General features: G+C 27.3%; 1 protein-coding gene across 12 annotated transcripts in view; it reads right to left on the bottom strand.

The window, feature by feature from the left end:
* Window positions 1-804: 804 nt before the first annotated feature.
* The window catches only part of LOC113552324 (peripheral plasma membrane protein CASK), an 83,633-nt gene continuing 66,784 nt past the window's right edge, over window positions 805-17,653 (bottom strand). For 3 of the 12 annotated variants that reach the window (XM_026955160.1, XM_026955152.1, XM_026955163.1), the window contains 13 exons: window positions 9,313-9,513; window positions 8,424-8,588; window positions 7,655-7,729; window positions 7,252-7,281; window positions 6,469-6,567; window positions 6,249-6,387; window positions 6,076-6,117; window positions 5,697-5,813; window positions 5,513-5,623; window positions 5,293-5,400; window positions 4,137-4,315; window positions 3,138-3,326; window positions 805-1,481 (listed from right to left, as the gene is read on the bottom strand). In XM_026955160.1, coding sequence (XP_026810961.1) covers window positions 3,147-3,326; window positions 4,137-4,315; window positions 5,293-5,400; window positions 5,513-5,623; window positions 5,697-5,813; window positions 6,076-6,117; window positions 6,249-6,387; window positions 6,469-6,567; window positions 7,252-7,281; window positions 7,655-7,729; window positions 8,424-8,588; window positions 9,313-9,513 — 1,446 coding nt within the window. In that variant the 3' untranslated portion in view covers window positions 805-1,481; window positions 3,138-3,146. The remainder of the gene's footprint in view (window positions 1,482-3,137; window positions 3,327-4,136; window positions 4,316-5,292; window positions 5,401-5,512; window positions 5,624-5,696; window positions 5,814-6,075; window positions 6,118-6,248; window positions 6,388-6,468; window positions 6,568-7,251; window positions 7,282-7,654; window positions 7,730-8,423; window positions 8,589-9,312; window positions 9,514-17,653) is intronic. The other 9 variants (XM_026955164.1, XM_026955154.1, XM_026955153.1 and 6 more) reach the window with 9 other exon arrangements.

Consider the following 17,653-nt stretch of genomic DNA (forward strand, 5'->3'; position numbering starts at 1 on the left):
CAGAAATGATAATTTTGTTCCCTGTAGGTACATAAATATTTTTAATTTACCGTATGAAAATAAAGAGTCAAACTATGTTGTTTTTAATAATATTAAGAGTTTTGTTTTTAAAAATGTCAATACAAAAACATTTTTTCAAAATGAGTTAAAATGAAATGTAATTTACATAAAGTAGATTACATTATATATAAAGGTGGTAGAACTAAGTTATTATTTTCAATTTTGTTTCTAATTATTACTATAAGCAATAGTGTTCATCTATTTAATGTGTATATAATGAGTTTAGTTTACATCTACTTATATCTATTTGATTTCCACGATCAAACTAAAAAACTCGTAGATACATTTATATAAAACATTGGTTGCTGAATGTTTGATGCATTTATTAAATCAATATAAACTTATTTGACATTACTTACTTGTCATATTTAATCAACTAACCACTAGGTACTTATAAATTCATATTATTTTATGGTTGAACACATTTGTATAATAGATCATGGAGCTCTATTTTTTCAAGAAACATAAATAATATACTTATTTTATTACAATTTACAGTTTAAATACAGTTATGTGTATATTATTATTATACCAGTTGCATGTACATAGGAATTGGTGCTGCACATTTGTACACTCTTACAAAAATAGTGCCTTGGTAGTTGAGACTGTACAATGTACATACATTATTGCTGTGTTTAAATGGCAATAGAAAACAGTATGTCGATATAATGGGTAGTGTCGACTCCGAATATTTGAGAAACTGTAAAATAATCGGAAATAGAATAGGAATAATTAAGACAAAAATAAAATTAGCCAAGGTATCCTGTACATTGTTATTTAAGTCAAAAAAAGCTTCAATAGAAGCTACAACGAGTCACTAACAAAATGAGTAACTATGTATAATCCATATTTAATTATAAAGAAAATACTCTTACGAGCAATACAATTATAACAACAAAATAGCGACTAAATAAGTCAACAAGTATAATATTATTAATAATATTTTGATTTTTTGGGGATCAACTTAATAGGTACCAAAATAAATTAATTTATGTAGTTTACAGTAAGGTTTAAAATAATAAATGTTAATGAGTTGTCAAAATATTGCTATAGTAATAACAAATGATTATTAGGGAATGTTGGTGTTAGGCGTGTGTATTAGTTGTGTTAACATAATAATATTATTGGACCCAAAACATAGACCTAACAATTTGGAGAAAATAAATTAACGTAATAAACACTCGCCTTTAGTTTCTAATAAAAACAATATTAATATAAATTAATGAGATCTGTGATTAGTTACCACTTAACGCTAATATTACAAAAGAAAAACAAATAAATTTAATAAACCAAATTAGGTACAGAAATTTGCAGATCTATGTGTTAAGTGTGAGTCAGATTTTTTTCAATGTACAAAATGTTGAACCGATTTCATGTTGGTGGCACTCAAGATCATATATTAGTTTATTATTATTGGTAGCCTGAAAAAAAAAATTAATAAGACTTAGTTTGTTTATTTTTTAAAACATTAAACATAACTTTACCAGTGACGTAACAATGGAATAATATCACTTGGGACTGTAACAATAACACAACTAGGGATCACGATCATAAACAAAAATATATCAAAAGCGTTAAAATATAAATTTTTGAAGTTTGCATTTTATTGTCGTTAATGATTTTTAGAAGGTTTACATTTATATTTATAGCAAATTTCAGTTTTGGCTATAAAAAGGGTTGCAGTATATTATAGATAAATATATGTGTTCAATATATCCACATTCCAAGAAACTCAATTACATTTTTTTTTTTTAATTCGTTTGCAAAATATGTAAAACATAGAATATCTGTAAAATCAATTAATTATTGTATGTTTTTTTAGTTAAAATTAAAAAAATTGTGAATAATTTAAACGTATAACAAGAGTATAATCGAATTACTACTCCATGCCTAGTTTTACTAAAAAAGCCACATGCATTTTTTTTTTTAATAAGGGGGCGTAAACCAAGTCGGTAAGAGGTGAGGGGAGTTAGGATAAATGGGACGGGGTATACACCGTGTCCTAAATGTCCTAAAAGTTTGTTATTAGTGTTGTAGTCATAATAAATATAAAATATAAAAATAATAAATTTAATACTTAAATAAATAACGAAATATTGGCCGATTCAAGTTATTTAAACGATATGCTATCATGAAACTAAACAGTAAAACTTTTTCCTAAGATATTTGGAATGCAATGTACACACTAAACTGTACATATATTTGTTTGTATTTACGAGTAACAATTTTGTTTGTTTTTTAAATAATTAAAGAAAAAAAAATCAAAAATATTAACTGTTATGTAAAGGACAACAATTTGATAAAGTGAGGATAAAATAAAAATATACGAATACAAAAATAATTTGTGTATTATTTTCTAAATTGTAAATTATTATTATAATTAATTATTTTTTGTAAGTCAATAGTTTAGAAAAAATATTCAACAAAATTACATTTTAACAATTAAAACTTAAAAACATACTATATATCGATTAATTTATTATATTTTTAAATTAGTTCACAGATATTTATAAAAATTTAAATGACAATCCTACACAACTGTTTCATGCCATTGATATCACCTGAACGACGCATAATTTTTGATATTATAGTCGGAGAACTACCGATCTGAAGCAATAGGCGATGTCACAGCGGAGATTAAATCGTTTTTGGTGTCTGCGCACTATAATATTTTGTTCGGGCGAAGGAGTATTACAATAACTTAACATACCGCCATACAAATGGAACAATAACTTTTTGCGCCGGGCACACTAAATTGTTTTGTCACTGGTATTTTAATGTCTGTCTATATATTACACTATACTGCAGTACTTTATACGGTTTTAACGAATAGGCGGAGTTCACGGTAATGTTACATCTTACATACGTTTGAGAAATACAATAATATAATTATATAAGGCATGAATATATTCTTTCATCAATAGGGAGAGTAACAAAGAAACCACTAAGATAATTTTAAGATATTTTTTTTATCACTCGATGCTATAAAAAATCGTATAAAGTATATATTTTTTGATTTTTGAATGGTTTTTTTTTTTAAAAAAAGAATCAAATGATCGGTCGATGTGCATACTTACACTTAAATTCTAATATACCCACGCTACGGGGACCCATTGTGGAGTTGTGTGCACTCGTTCCATTACCCTTTCCAACTCGTCAATGGTTTCTTCGATGTCTTCGTTAACGATAGTGATGTCGAACAAATGTTCATACGCCCGCTGTAGCAGTTCAGATTCGTTGGCGAGTTTTTCCAAACTTCCGTCGAACTGAAACAAGTATTTATGTAATTTTTATACGTATTATTTTATATATTATAATATGTGACATGCGAACATATTAGACTCAGGTTCTAGAATTTCTTGTACTCTCAAATTTTAAGGAATTAAAACAGTTTGAAGTTCGTTGGAGATTAATACTCGTTTAATAAAAATTCAAATATTTTTCGAATAGTTTAATAAAATCAAGGTCAATATATCGAAATATTATTATAAAATAAATATTATTTATATTTTACAAAATATAAAATGACTGTACCCTAGAATACTATTGTTCATTCCTTAATTTGCCGTACGGAAGAGCCTTATCGGTTTAAATTTAAAATGAATTACTAAATTAAATATTAAATTTTAAGTTCAAAAGTTTAAAATGTTCGAAAAAAGTTTGAGTTTGTAGAAAATTGAAGTTAAACCCATCCCACAACAATATACCTACAAAAGCCATATCGATTCAATGGAACGTCGATAGTAATATTATTATTATGTATCTGACTATAATAAATTCTCAGTACCACGTGTCGAGGAGGTAAGAGGACCGAGAAAGGCTAGTTTGGTAAAATTATGAGGGCGTTTCCTTATTTATAGATGAACATTTTTATCAGTAATTTATGTCATTTCGAACCAACTATTTCACAACCTATTCTTATTATTGTCAGTAGGTATAGGTAAACCTAACCCAACAGACAATATAATCGTTGGGCGGAGTGCGCGTGTACAATAATTTTACTAGAACGTCACCAAATGACTTGTCATGGTTCCACGAGTAGTAAATGGCTCATAATAATTTCTTTCAACACTTACGTCGGTAAGCGATCGGTGTGGGGGAGCTGCAATGAACACGACCAGCGGCGCGAATTCGGCAGTTCGTAATATTTTCAGCGCCTGCGGCTCGACGTCCAGTATGGCGATTTTTCCTTCATGATGAATCTTCCTTATTGTGTCTAGCTTCGTGCCGTACATGGCATCGTCGTGGGTGCCTACTTAACAGTTCATGTTATCCACTCGCAGGAAAAGTAAAATATTATCGATGAACAAAATAACTCTGGACAATAGTTTGCGCGAGAACGCGTAAATAATGTACGATTACACTATACGAGTATACTACGACGTAAATAATATTTTAGGTAAAATACGTCATGTTCCAGGGTATGTTTCAAGGATTGTATAATACAATAATACTAGTTTAAGTTATCAAAATTCAAAATCTCCAAATACATCACTACCACGCGTATTCATATCATATACTTTTACAGATTGTCCAGGAGTTAATACGTGCATACATAATATATAATATCAATAAGAAGGGCCCGAATTTAAATGCACTAAAAACTATCAAAAAATAATAAAAAATGTCTAAAATTGTTTTTGTAAGCTACTAGGTATGCAAGCGATGAGAAAACGATGGTTTAACTTTCGGAATTTTTAACACTTCTTTTTAAGTTTTTTAACTTTTTAAGTTTTAAGCTAACAAAAATACCAAAACAAAACATCAAACGTTGACACCCACAATAAATTAACAGTAAACTGGAGATAAATGCAATTGCGATGTATCTCCAACTGACCATTTACTAATTTTTTTGAGTTCCAGTTAAACATCATATTTGATAATCATTAAAAAATCTCTATTGAGATATATTTATGTTTAGAAGTGATATTTGGTATGGATGAAAAATATGTAAAAACTATTAAAGCAAATATTATGAAAACAATATTTCTTAATACACAATTTTAAATTTTCTAGTTTACACTAAAAGCTTGTTTAATTGACTAATATAATATGTACTAAAAATAATAAAATCAATTTTAAAAATAATACAAAGTAAAAGTTCCAAATTTAAAGTATCTTTTACATAAAACGAATTATGTACTTAGCATTAATTTAATTTTTTTAACAACTAAAAAATAAAGCACTTTGAAATTCGGGCCTTAATAATAAGTATATATATGTCTGGCTTACCATATTCCAAGTACTCGTGCGCATTTATGTCGGTCATCATTTCGTCATATGTTACGAAATAGTAGGCTACACCGTTTTCTTCACCAGGTTTCAACGGTCTTGTCGTATCTAAATCATAATGAATTATTGAACATATTAAATAGCCTGATTTTATAATATGAGCAATCCATGTTTTTGCTATTTGTACCCTCCCCTCCCATGATTAATCTCGTTGACTTACGAGCCATTGGATAAGCATATTTGTCTGGATGTTTTTGAATAATTGTGTTTTTTATATGTCTTCGCCCGACACCATGCGCGCCTAGAAGAACTAACGTTTTGCGTTGGAATGCTGAAATACAAAAATTAATTATGCTAAAGTGTTATTACATTGTCTAAGCATGAAACTTGAATAATAAACTCACATGGTAATTTGACTACTTCTTCGTAGGTAGCCAAGTCGATGTGATCAAACACCGCGTTGTGTTTGGCGAGATATTTTTCTTTTAATTTTTTCTTACGACCGAATATTGAGCAATTAACTATAACAAAAATCAAATAATTTTTAAAAGATTTCCAGGTTACATCTAACCCTCTTCTTCCGAGGTTAAATAATCAATAATAGGTACACGAAAAATAAATAGATAGGTACCTTTAATAATATCTATTATAACAATTATAATTATAATTTTAATTATATGCGTTAACAGTAATAACTATTACAATAAATAAAAATCAGTTTTAAAATATGCCAGAAATTATGGCATATTATCTAAAAAGCAATTACATAAGCAAAAACCTTACCGGTGGTACCGTCACACCCTTCGTGCGACGAGCAACTGGATTCTTTTGATACGGCAAAGTTATAAAATAGAAACACACAAGCAACACATATTTTAGGAACGCACAAAAAAAAAACCAAATCATACGAAAAACCATAAAATCCATGAATAACAACTTGTATTGTAATCATTTACCTTGTTCGTGTTTGGAATTTTCTAGAGCTTTACAGGTGATACGCCACTCTTGGAGTTCTGGCGATGGTATTAGGCCAGCTGAACCGGCTGAATTGTCTTTTCGGGCTTGCCACCAATGGTGGTCATCTTTACTGATTATCTAGAGAAAAAAAAAATGTCAAATAGAAATAATGTAATTTTTTCGGTTCATTGATCAGCGTAAAACTAACGACTAACATACCTGCAATATGTCACCGATATTGAACGTTATGCCAGCCTGTGCGCATGGTATTAAGTCGTCTTGAAGCGGGTCATAACTGAACTGAGCACGGACGAATATCTACGGAACACACATCGATATGGAAAGGGTAATTGGATAAATGAATAAATAATAATGAATTATCAATTAAATAAAAAAAAAGTAGGCTTTATTCTAAATATATAACTATAATAATAGATAATAGAAAAAGACATATTTTAAATAGTAATCATAATACATTTATAATTATTTTAGAGTACAACGATAACTTTAATTTGCTTTATACTAAATAAACAGATGGTTTTTTTTTTTTTTAAAAATATTTGTATTATACTAATACTGCACTGTAAGCTGAATCTGTGATTATATAGTAGTGTACATAGTGTACATACATATACTACAATTAATGAAAGCAATTACTTAATGTCTTAATATACGTATAAAATGCGTGATTTAAATTAAAACCCTCCAGAAAGTACCTAATTCAGCGTCTGTAAATTTCTGTATCAAGAGTATTAATTGATGAAATATGTACTGGAAGAAATAAAAAGAAAAACAATATCAAAAATTAAGTGATCGAATATAAGAAAATCGGATATCAGTACGTACGATTGTCATAAAATAAAGTTAATTTAAAAAAAAAATAAAACTACAAAATATATTGAATACTATAACGCAACGAAACTAATAGAAGGTATAAGCAATACTCAACTACATTGCATTCTCATAAATGTTAATAAAATGATCAAATTCTTAAGTACTTACAATCACAGGTAATGGCTTTATCCTGAACAACTACGTATGAGAAATGGTTAAAAAACACACATAATAATATCAAAATACACGAAAAAAAAGGTTAATTTTAATAAACTATACAAACTGTAAACACAGTACGTTAAGTATTTCTATTTCTGACGTAGGCCAAATTTTAAAAGAAATAACATATTAATGAATATATTATAAATAATATTAGAAATTTTTTAATTTATAAGACATATAATAAGTAGTTAATAAATAATAATAATAAGGTATAAAATGTAGTAAAATGTAAATATATAAATATATAAATATAAATCGATTGAATGTCTTCTGTACATAGATGACATTAATCGATGGATGGATGATTTTTTAATTTGGCCAACACCGGATAGAGTACACTTGGGCTTACTTGTACCTCGCACGGTGGTGGTGCACTTCTGTAGGACGGCACTATCTTAAAAGTGACAGATCCTCTAGCTTCTCTCTAAATAAACGAAACGAAATAACAACGCTTGAATACAATATATATTACAATGTTGCTAGAACAATATTAATATTATCAGTATAGGGGGATTCGGAATGCGCGTGGGGTCTGGGGGCTACATTGTGTTTTTTTTTTGTTTTTTAATTCAATGAAAACTTTACGAGAAAATAAAAAAAACAATTAGGCTTTTAGCTGATACCTGCGTAGCGGATATAATATGTCGTCGGCGGGAAGGTTATTCATCGTTTTATATACGCGTTGTTGCTTAAGTACGCTGCATCGTGATGAGAGGTCACCTCTCCCCCCATTAGAGTATACAAACAACGGCCTTAATACTTACAATGAGTCACTTTTCACGATCCATAGGTACACTTTTATAATAAATTAAATATTACGATACTACCCCTGTTGTACGTACGCTAACCGAAATTCGGTTAATTTTTTCCTATTTACGGGTGCACGCAAGTCACATTAAATTGTCCTGTTACACTATACCCACGCGAAACAATGCGGTTTGGGTCTCAGTGAATAATAATACTCGAAAATAATATATTTAGGTACCTATACATCATTATCGCGTTGAGTGAAATTTTTTCACGAGGAGAGGGAGAATACTTCGGAAGCTAAGTTTCCAGTCGCGCAGTGATGCGTGGTATTTTATATAGATTAAGGAAATACGGAGAATTTTACTGACCAAAAGTTTTTGAAGCGCTCCCACGGACTGATTAGCCACAGATATACCATTTATTTCTCGGATTTCATCTCCAACGTGCAGAGTGGCTTGACGATGAATCATACCGCCGTGCATTATCCGGGCTACCACACATTTACCATCTTCGTTCATCTTTAACGTTATACCCTAAACACAAAATTTCAATTTCAATTTTTTTTAATAAATATTGTTAAATATTTAAAAAAAATACTATAATATAATTAACTACTAACTAGTCCAATTAAAAAACATATTTTTGTATTATTTATTATTATCATAATACAGAATTATGTAATATTGTAGTATATTAAAATAATTTTAAATAAATTGATACAAAAGGGTCAAATTTAAAAAAATTTAAGATTATTTGACCAATCATGCTACTTATATTTGATTATGTTTTTTGTGTTAAAATAACCAATATCCCTGATGCAGAATAACTAACTTGATATATAAATAGGTAATTTTGACGGTATATAATTTTATGTATCACAATCCTATCTCGTCATTGGTTATTTCAAAATAAATTAATAAAGCTTATGAATAAAAGTCGTTAAAATGATGTACAATTCAATATAATTATTAGGTTTTAGTAAAAAAAGTTAAGTTGTTTAATTATTAAAAAAAAAAAGTTTATTTCATATTTTAGTTTTGGACCAATGCAAAATACAATTAATGATGTTTTTGGTTTTAAAAAATACAAATGTTTCATCAAAACAAATTTTAAATTCCAAAACTTAAATATGCAACCCATAATTTATATATAGACATATATTGGCATATTTCACAATTAAATTTCCTGACAATATTCTTACTTTACACTGGCCCTTCTAGTATAAAGCCACAGCTTATATAACCTTTAATAACGTACCATTGGCTCGTCGGTGTTTTTTTGAAACTGTACAAGTCTGACTCGCGTAACGTTCTCGGGTTCGATGTCGTCGTCCAGACCATTCTCGCCGTCATCTATACCATTGCCGTTCAGATACGGCAACAGCAACGGCGGTGTCACGCGAACAGCTTCTTCACCGAAAATTTCATGAGCCGCTACGTCATGTGTTTGCATCAACGACTGTAACATAATAATAATAAAACATATATTATTATGTTTCACGTTATTTTTTGTTAAAGTTTAGGTACTATTTTTGTGAAGTCATGTGTATTCTAGAATTGGATACCTACCGCATAAAACACTTAAACAAAATAAAACTATGTAATAACTAATAACGATAAATCTCAATGCGTTTACATTACTCCACAAAGACAACACAATGCACAGGACACATTACTAGGGAATTAAGGTTCATTTAATTGGACCTATGCCACGTTAACAACTTTATATGTAATCGAGTTTAAAACTATACAAATTCTTGAGAACAATTCCTAAAATTATTGTCTTGCTCGGACATTAATAGAACACAACAACTCACATATAATCAATGCCCGGAGGAGTGTTTTAAAACAACCCCCGTCAACCCCCATCCCTTGAGACTTTCTTTGAATTATACTGTGCATTATAAATTACATCTTGGCTAAGTATGAATTATTAATGTTTAGTGCATTATTATTTGATATTATATATCAAGGATTTAGTTAGAATATCATAAATAATGATATAGGTACATATACCTACATAAGTTTTCTATTAAATTACGGAAATTGTGTATAGTAAAGTTTTTCTCTCATCTAACTATTATTTGATAATTAATAATTATAACTATACGATGGAAATGTGGTAAAATTAAGTTATAATGTTATTAACATTTTGATATATTATTACTGTATTAGTCGCATGATTCTTTAATATACAATGTTCTGATAGTTTTTAGCTTATGGATAAATAAATGCAGATATAAAGTATACCTACGTAAAAGAATATATTCACATAATACATATGCACATAGTTATACATATATAACTATATACAATATACATGGTATTTTAATTTTAGTAATATATAAGCTAAGTAAATAATAAAGAAACATAACACTCTTGTTTAATTAGAAATTTCACAGCTTATTACCACTACTACCACTTGAAAATATGAGAAGAGAAATAAACCTTAATCAGTATAATGGAAAATATTTTTGAATTACATAAATACATCTATGTTATTACTTTAATTAGCTATTTATGTATAATTACTATAGCCGGTGTTTATATTTTCGTTATATTTTTTTATAACATATATATAATTAAATAAAAATTATGTTCATTACCTAAATGCACAATTTCAAAAACGTTAAACATATTATCGTTATCATTTATCAGATTTCAATATAAACATAAAATCCTTGCACATGTCAACTGATGATTGCAAGACAACAGCTGTGGATGACATCGAATGATTATTTTTACTGTATTAGACATTTACATTTATAACATTTAATTCAGTTAAAGTAATTAGATTACACTTTTGCTTGAAAAATGAAGGATTATTATGAGATATAATTTTTAAAGTGAATAAAAGAACAATTTTTATTATTTCGAGATAACGAGTTAAACTTAAAATATTTGTTAAAACATTATTCTCAACTGCTTTTATTAGTAAGTACAACTGTACGAGTATTATGTTTTTATTTATTTCTTTTTGCATGTCTTGATATTTTTTTAGAGCATATTCAAAAGATAATAAGAATATACAGTTGTCTTTTTAGAACTATTATTGCGTCAAGTGCTGATATAATGCGGTACTGACTTGTACCGTGGTGAACGAAGCGTGACTGTAACTTGTCTGTGCATTTTTAAGAATGCAAAAACAATTTTATACAAAAGAATTTTAGAGTGTAAGTTTACAACTTTTTATTTCAAACATGTTTTCCAGCAACCTATTTTCCTATTTCTAACTCTCATATTTTTAATGTATACTTTTCCATGTTTAGTAAAATGTACTTTTCACCTGTTTCAGTTTTCATAAAAAACCATATTTCACTATACGCATAAAATGTGGTATTAAAAAAAAGTAAAAAGATCCTATAGTTAACGTCATACAGTTATAATAAATTCGTTTTTTATTTTTAATGCATAATAACTTTAATCCTTCCGTCTGGATTATAAATAAATTTAATTAAAATAATTTGAATTAAGTCTCGGCCATTTGTGATATAAAGTTTTTATAAAATATAATGTCCATAATTGTTTGCATTCACTAATAATCAGAAATATTTATATATAATATTCTCATTCCATTACCGTCAATAACTTTGCGAGCGACAAATCTGCAGACCATTCCTATATAGACGAACATGGACTTTTCCAAACAATATATAAATTAAAACACTCAAACAAATTTCTCGCCGATCGCTGAACGTCAAAAAAGTTTTCCCGACAACGAGACGGTATTAACTGAATATAAACTATATACATTATATATGTAAAAAAAAGTTCAATCGTAAGAATGGGATATTTTAATATTATAATGCTGTAAACCGTGAAATATAAAATAATTTATAGAAAAATAAAAATAGGTTAGCCATTGTCTATTTATAGAGAATTGCTCAGATTTCGTGCATTATACAGAATGATTCACCAAGTATGTTTACACTCAATTTTGTTTCATTATAATTAATTTATTCAAATTTTGATTTTTGAAATTTTACAAACATACTTCAAAACATATATTACTACTTATAAGAAGACGTTATATCCACATGTGTCATCTACGTCTTACTAATGTATATCATATCAAAATATACGTTCAGCAGCTCTAATTTTGTGTGTTAAACTTAAATATTCTTAAATGACCTATTATCAAAATTAAAAGTAAAAATATTATTTGTATTCCCTCGTAATTTTTTTACAGTATTTAAATTTTTAAGTGAATTATAAGTATTTTTAAATATTAATATTTTATGAACTCATAACTCGTTTAAAAATGAAACACCGTTAAAAAACCAATGAGAAAATACAAATAATATTTTTATCTTTAATTTTGATAATAGGTCATTTAACTCTAATATTTAAGCTTAACACATACGGATACAACCTTTCTAGGGAGTGTTCTGTGATAATAAATACTTTTGTTTTTCAAACAAGAACTCCTCCTTATTATTTAGTGAATATTTTTTTTTGAAAATTCTGATACACATAATTTACAATTTGAACGAGCAATTTATGAGTTATTAGCATCATTAAAGTAAAAAAAGGCGGAAGCATGTATATTGAATCACTCTGTATACCTAATAATAAAATGTATGATATTATTTTACTATAGCGGTCCACGCGAAAGATATCTTGCTAGTTTTCGTCGCACTATTTTCGTCCGGATAACGACAAGGGGAAATGTCGAAAGAATGACGACGGCGGCCGATGCGCCGAGAAAATATCATAAAGTCTGCTTCTACACTGCCTCAGCGACGACGGCGATTCAATTAGATTTCCTTTGCGCTGCCGCCGTTATAATATGTATTATATATAGACCCAAAACACACCATAATATCATCAATCACATCACTTCGTTGTCGGTGAATATAATGTGTGTGTGTGTGTGTATGTGGGTGCGCCGCGAGTATGTGTGGAGTGGCACCGCCCGAAAGCGTTTTCGGTTCGACGTGGTGGAAAAAGCCGGTCGGAAAACGATTTTTTTTCTCGTAAGAACCGCGAACGACTAACCATATACGACACGACACATGAGTCCGGGAATGTAATCTTAGATATTATATGCTCCATCATATATGTACTTGTTCATCATGTATCGTTGACATTTTTTATTCTTATCAATATAGTAGGTATCTTGTATCTATATAGATGATTTTTTTTTAACACATGTCAACATGTTGCGTTTTGTGTGATATGAAGGGGGATCAAATTGGACACTTTTCTACTTTTCTGGACACGTTTGAGAATATCATATCATAAATAATATCGAATATTTATTTTTCTCATAACGATGATACTGATATTTGTAAAATAGTTTCAGTTATAAGTATAATATAATAATATGACTGATTGGCTTTTGGCCCTATACAAGATAGATGTAGGTACTTATTATTACGTAAATAGTATTATTATTATTTGACGAAAAAGTTTATAGAAAAGTATACTTATATTATTGTTTTAACGGTTATAAAATATTATGATATTAATAAAACGTTGGAAATAAGCATCTATTCAGCTAATGTAACTACAGAATGATTACAAGATGGAACTTTATATATATATCATACAATTATAATATTATAATAACACATGCTATGTACCAACATTCAAATTAACCAAGCAACAACATCGCTTTATATTTAAAAACAAATTTACAAACATATTTACTCCCTTATTTTATTTTATTTTGTTATTATTTTTATTTTTATTACTAGTGCTCAGAGTTGCCGGTGTACAATTTTATAGTTTTCGCCTACCATACCAAGTCACACATATTTTGAAAATGTTTATTGTGAAATTAATTTTTCCCAAGGTATATGAAAAAAAAAACCACTTTATTTTAACAAGGGTAACTGTATGTATTTTCTTTTCTACTTTGCTATATATACAGTAACAAACAATGTAAATTTGTTATTTTATTTAAAAAACGTTCCACAAGTTTTAAATAGGTACTACTTACGCATTGAATATAATTTATATGCCCGCTATGTCAATCCGACCCGAATTTCGTCTTTTAGTAACGACGTTGATGATTTTATAAATTATAATTTTGGCCAACACCACTTAATATAACAGTAACATTGGTATTAATTAAATTGTTTAAATTACATATTTTAACAATTATTTTTTATATATTTAATTTTATTTTTAGCAAATTCTTACCGTAAAATAATCAGGAAGTTATATATAGACAAGTATGTAAAGTATGTAAAGTGTGATTTACTTAGTTTTTGTTTTATACTTCAAAAAACTTTTTCCATTTTTATTTTTACATATAATTTTGCTTTTTTGGTTTTATGAGGAAGTTGTTTAGAAGGGAAATGTTTTAAAAACAAGAAAAACCGTATTCATAAATATTATATAGCTATATAATAACTGTTTATTTAACGAACATATAAAAATGACACACGAAAAATATTATGGTTAACTATCTGAATTGTAAATAAAAACGACTTTTTTATCCCTATATATAAATATACTTACATTTATACATTTATAATTTCATAATTTTATTTTTTAATTAAAAGCAATAAAACTATTATGTACATAAAAATATATAATTGATAAAATATTTGATTATAAAAATAGGACTTTAGTTAATATTGAGAGTTAGATTAAAATTAAGCAAAATACTAATTGATTTAAAAATATTTTATCGTTAACAGATATGATTTGAAATGGTGTAACAAAAATAAATATTTTTATAATAAAAAGTAGTATAGCAATACCAAACAAGCGATCTTAACCAAATATAAAACTCAAATTTAGGCACAATAGGAGATGTTTTACGTAAAATATAATGTATCGCAGTGGTTCCCAACCACTCTGTTCTAAGCCCCATTTGAAGATTTTCAAAAAGTTTCACAACCCCTTTCTATAAATTGAAAAAATCGATCACCTTTTTTTAGTATACTTCACGAATAAACTACACAATGAGGAATGAGTACTTTTTTATTAATGATAATTATAAAATATAAATATTAGTAAATAATATAATCGAATAATCAATGCTGGCAATACATGAAACGATTAAGTATCTCGCGAAGATAATGAGTGTTTAACAAATAAACACTCGTAATATTTATCGATATCCGATAACCGGTCGCTATTCATTTTTCATTTTCTCCCTGTATCGTAAAATAAAAATAATTAAATAAATACTAATATAACTTCGTGATGATAGCTTGCACCTCCCAAGCAATGTGAACACTCCCCCAAGTTGTGAGATACTGATATACGAAATAAACAATATAGATTATCGTCCCTACAGTAAATAGTTATTAAACAAACGGGTCTTGTGTATTTTTTTGTTTTTATTAAACAAAATTCAATAAAAATGTTTACATTTGAAATGTTCAGGACACATTAAGACTTATCACAAAAATGGAGCTGTTTAATAAAATAATAGAACATTATAATACTATATAAATTCACCATATTATTATGACCTATGCGAATAACAAAAAACGTATAAAAGCAAATGTCATGTACTCATGTTATATAAAATAACAATATTAGCAATATACACTATTATAAACGAGTATTATTATTTTTTTATGACGGAGGACTTAAGGTATACTCATTAATTTTAACATAAAAATGAATAATAAAAAAGTAGACGGTGAAAAATACACCAAATAATAATATTAGTCACTATAAGAAAATAAATTAAATGAAGAAAATTTTAAATTTAAATTTTTCTTTAATTGTGATTAGGTATACCATTGGAATAATAATTTTAATAATTGAAAGACTAATATTATTTTGAGGGAGGTATCTACACGTTTATACATTTTTTATTAAACGTAGCTTACATATACCTATATTTTGAATGTATATAATATTGAGATATTTATATATATAATCGTCACGGATAAAAAATTATATTTCGCATTATTATTTGTGTATAGTGCAAGCATTGCAATACGAAAATAACTTGATCCACGTATTTATTTTTGATAAAAACTGTAGGAAGTTTAGAAACCTCATTAATGAAAACATTAATGGAAAATTTATAAAACGATAAAATGCAACATAAAATATTTCATACGAATAGCAATGGAAAGATGAGCACGTAGATCTCACTAAATAAGCATTATAATATAAACTGTGCTATATCTACATGTTCGTAAATATTATATTATTATGTACGTTTAATGGTTAAACATAACTTATAAACATATTTTTTTTTTACAACTGTAAATATACTAACATACACAAAATTTTTAATACACTTGTGTACTGGTATAATAATATGTATATCAGTAATACATTTTTTTTCTATTGAAGAAAACAATATATATATATATAATGGATGAGTCAAATGACTAATAAGTAAATACATAATACACTGTATAGGTGTATAAATTACATATGAAAAAATAAAAGGATATTTTAAAATAATTGTTAATATTTAGCTTGTTTATCGTATATTTTATATCCTCTCGTATTTAATTATTTTTAGAGATTGATATACATATAAGACGTTAAAAAAATATAACAGCATCGTTTTTCTAATCGCCCCTTATTATGGCCATATTTTTTAGTCGAAAAAATAATTTTATTGGTTCCATTCTCTGAACATCATTGGTATAATATATAAAAAAAATATTCAAGTACACAGTACTTTATATCAAATGTTTTATTATTGACAATATTGACAGGCGGTATCCGCATAAAGTAAAATAATGACTGATACATGGCCACATGGGCATGCAGTATAATAATTAATGATAGTCAAACGTAAAACGAGTTTAAATTTAACATATTTTTCCCATTTAAAAATTATCAACCAATACATAATCACTGTGAAAAGAAACACGAATCAATCATAATTATTAATTTATAGATATAAGAGGAATCATATTATTTCACATACGTCTATGTAATTGTTGACAGCATAAGTTTAGTGACTAAACTTTAGTGTATAACACCTAGCACTATATTTTTTTAACGCATTATAAAATAAAATAAAAACCTTAATTTTGATCATTATCTTAATAATTACCAGGTACAGACTTTAACTGAACTCGATGTCATAACTGAACCAATTTTGATTAGTCGAAATAAATTAATCTATCAACATTTATTATTTGTAAAAGGGATCCAAGTAAATAATTAAATACTATATTCGGTATTATATTTATTTTATATTTTTCTAAGACCATTTTTAGGGATTTTTATTCATAATATATACATTTTATTAACTGCAAAATTACTAGTTAACATTTTTAATTAGGTAAATTTAAAATTATTTTTTATCAATGTGTTCATAAAAATTAACCACCAAATAATTTATATAGTAAAATAAAGGGGTTCTTATATGAAAAACAAAAATATGTATAATCAGTATATACTTTTTAGGTAGAACAAATAGTAATCTCAAGACTTTAAAAACATGATCTAAAAGTATCTTTAAAAATTACAAAAATTAGAAGATGAAAGAATTTATTATTAAATGAAAAAATGGGGGTCAGCATGCTCGATGATTCACTTAGTTATAACTTATAACAAGTTATATAATACATAGTATAGTCATACGTTTATAGTTTTAAGGTAAGTGATTTTTTTGATTTACACAGCGAAAAACAATTACACTGGTAATAATAATACTA

The sequence above is a fragment of the Rhopalosiphum maidis genome, chromosome 2 (genome assembly GCF_003676215.2).
Source record: "Rhopalosiphum maidis isolate BTI-1 chromosome 2, ASM367621v3, whole genome shotgun sequence".
Classification (NCBI taxonomy): domain Eukaryota; kingdom Metazoa; phylum Arthropoda; class Insecta; order Hemiptera; family Aphididae; genus Rhopalosiphum; species Rhopalosiphum maidis.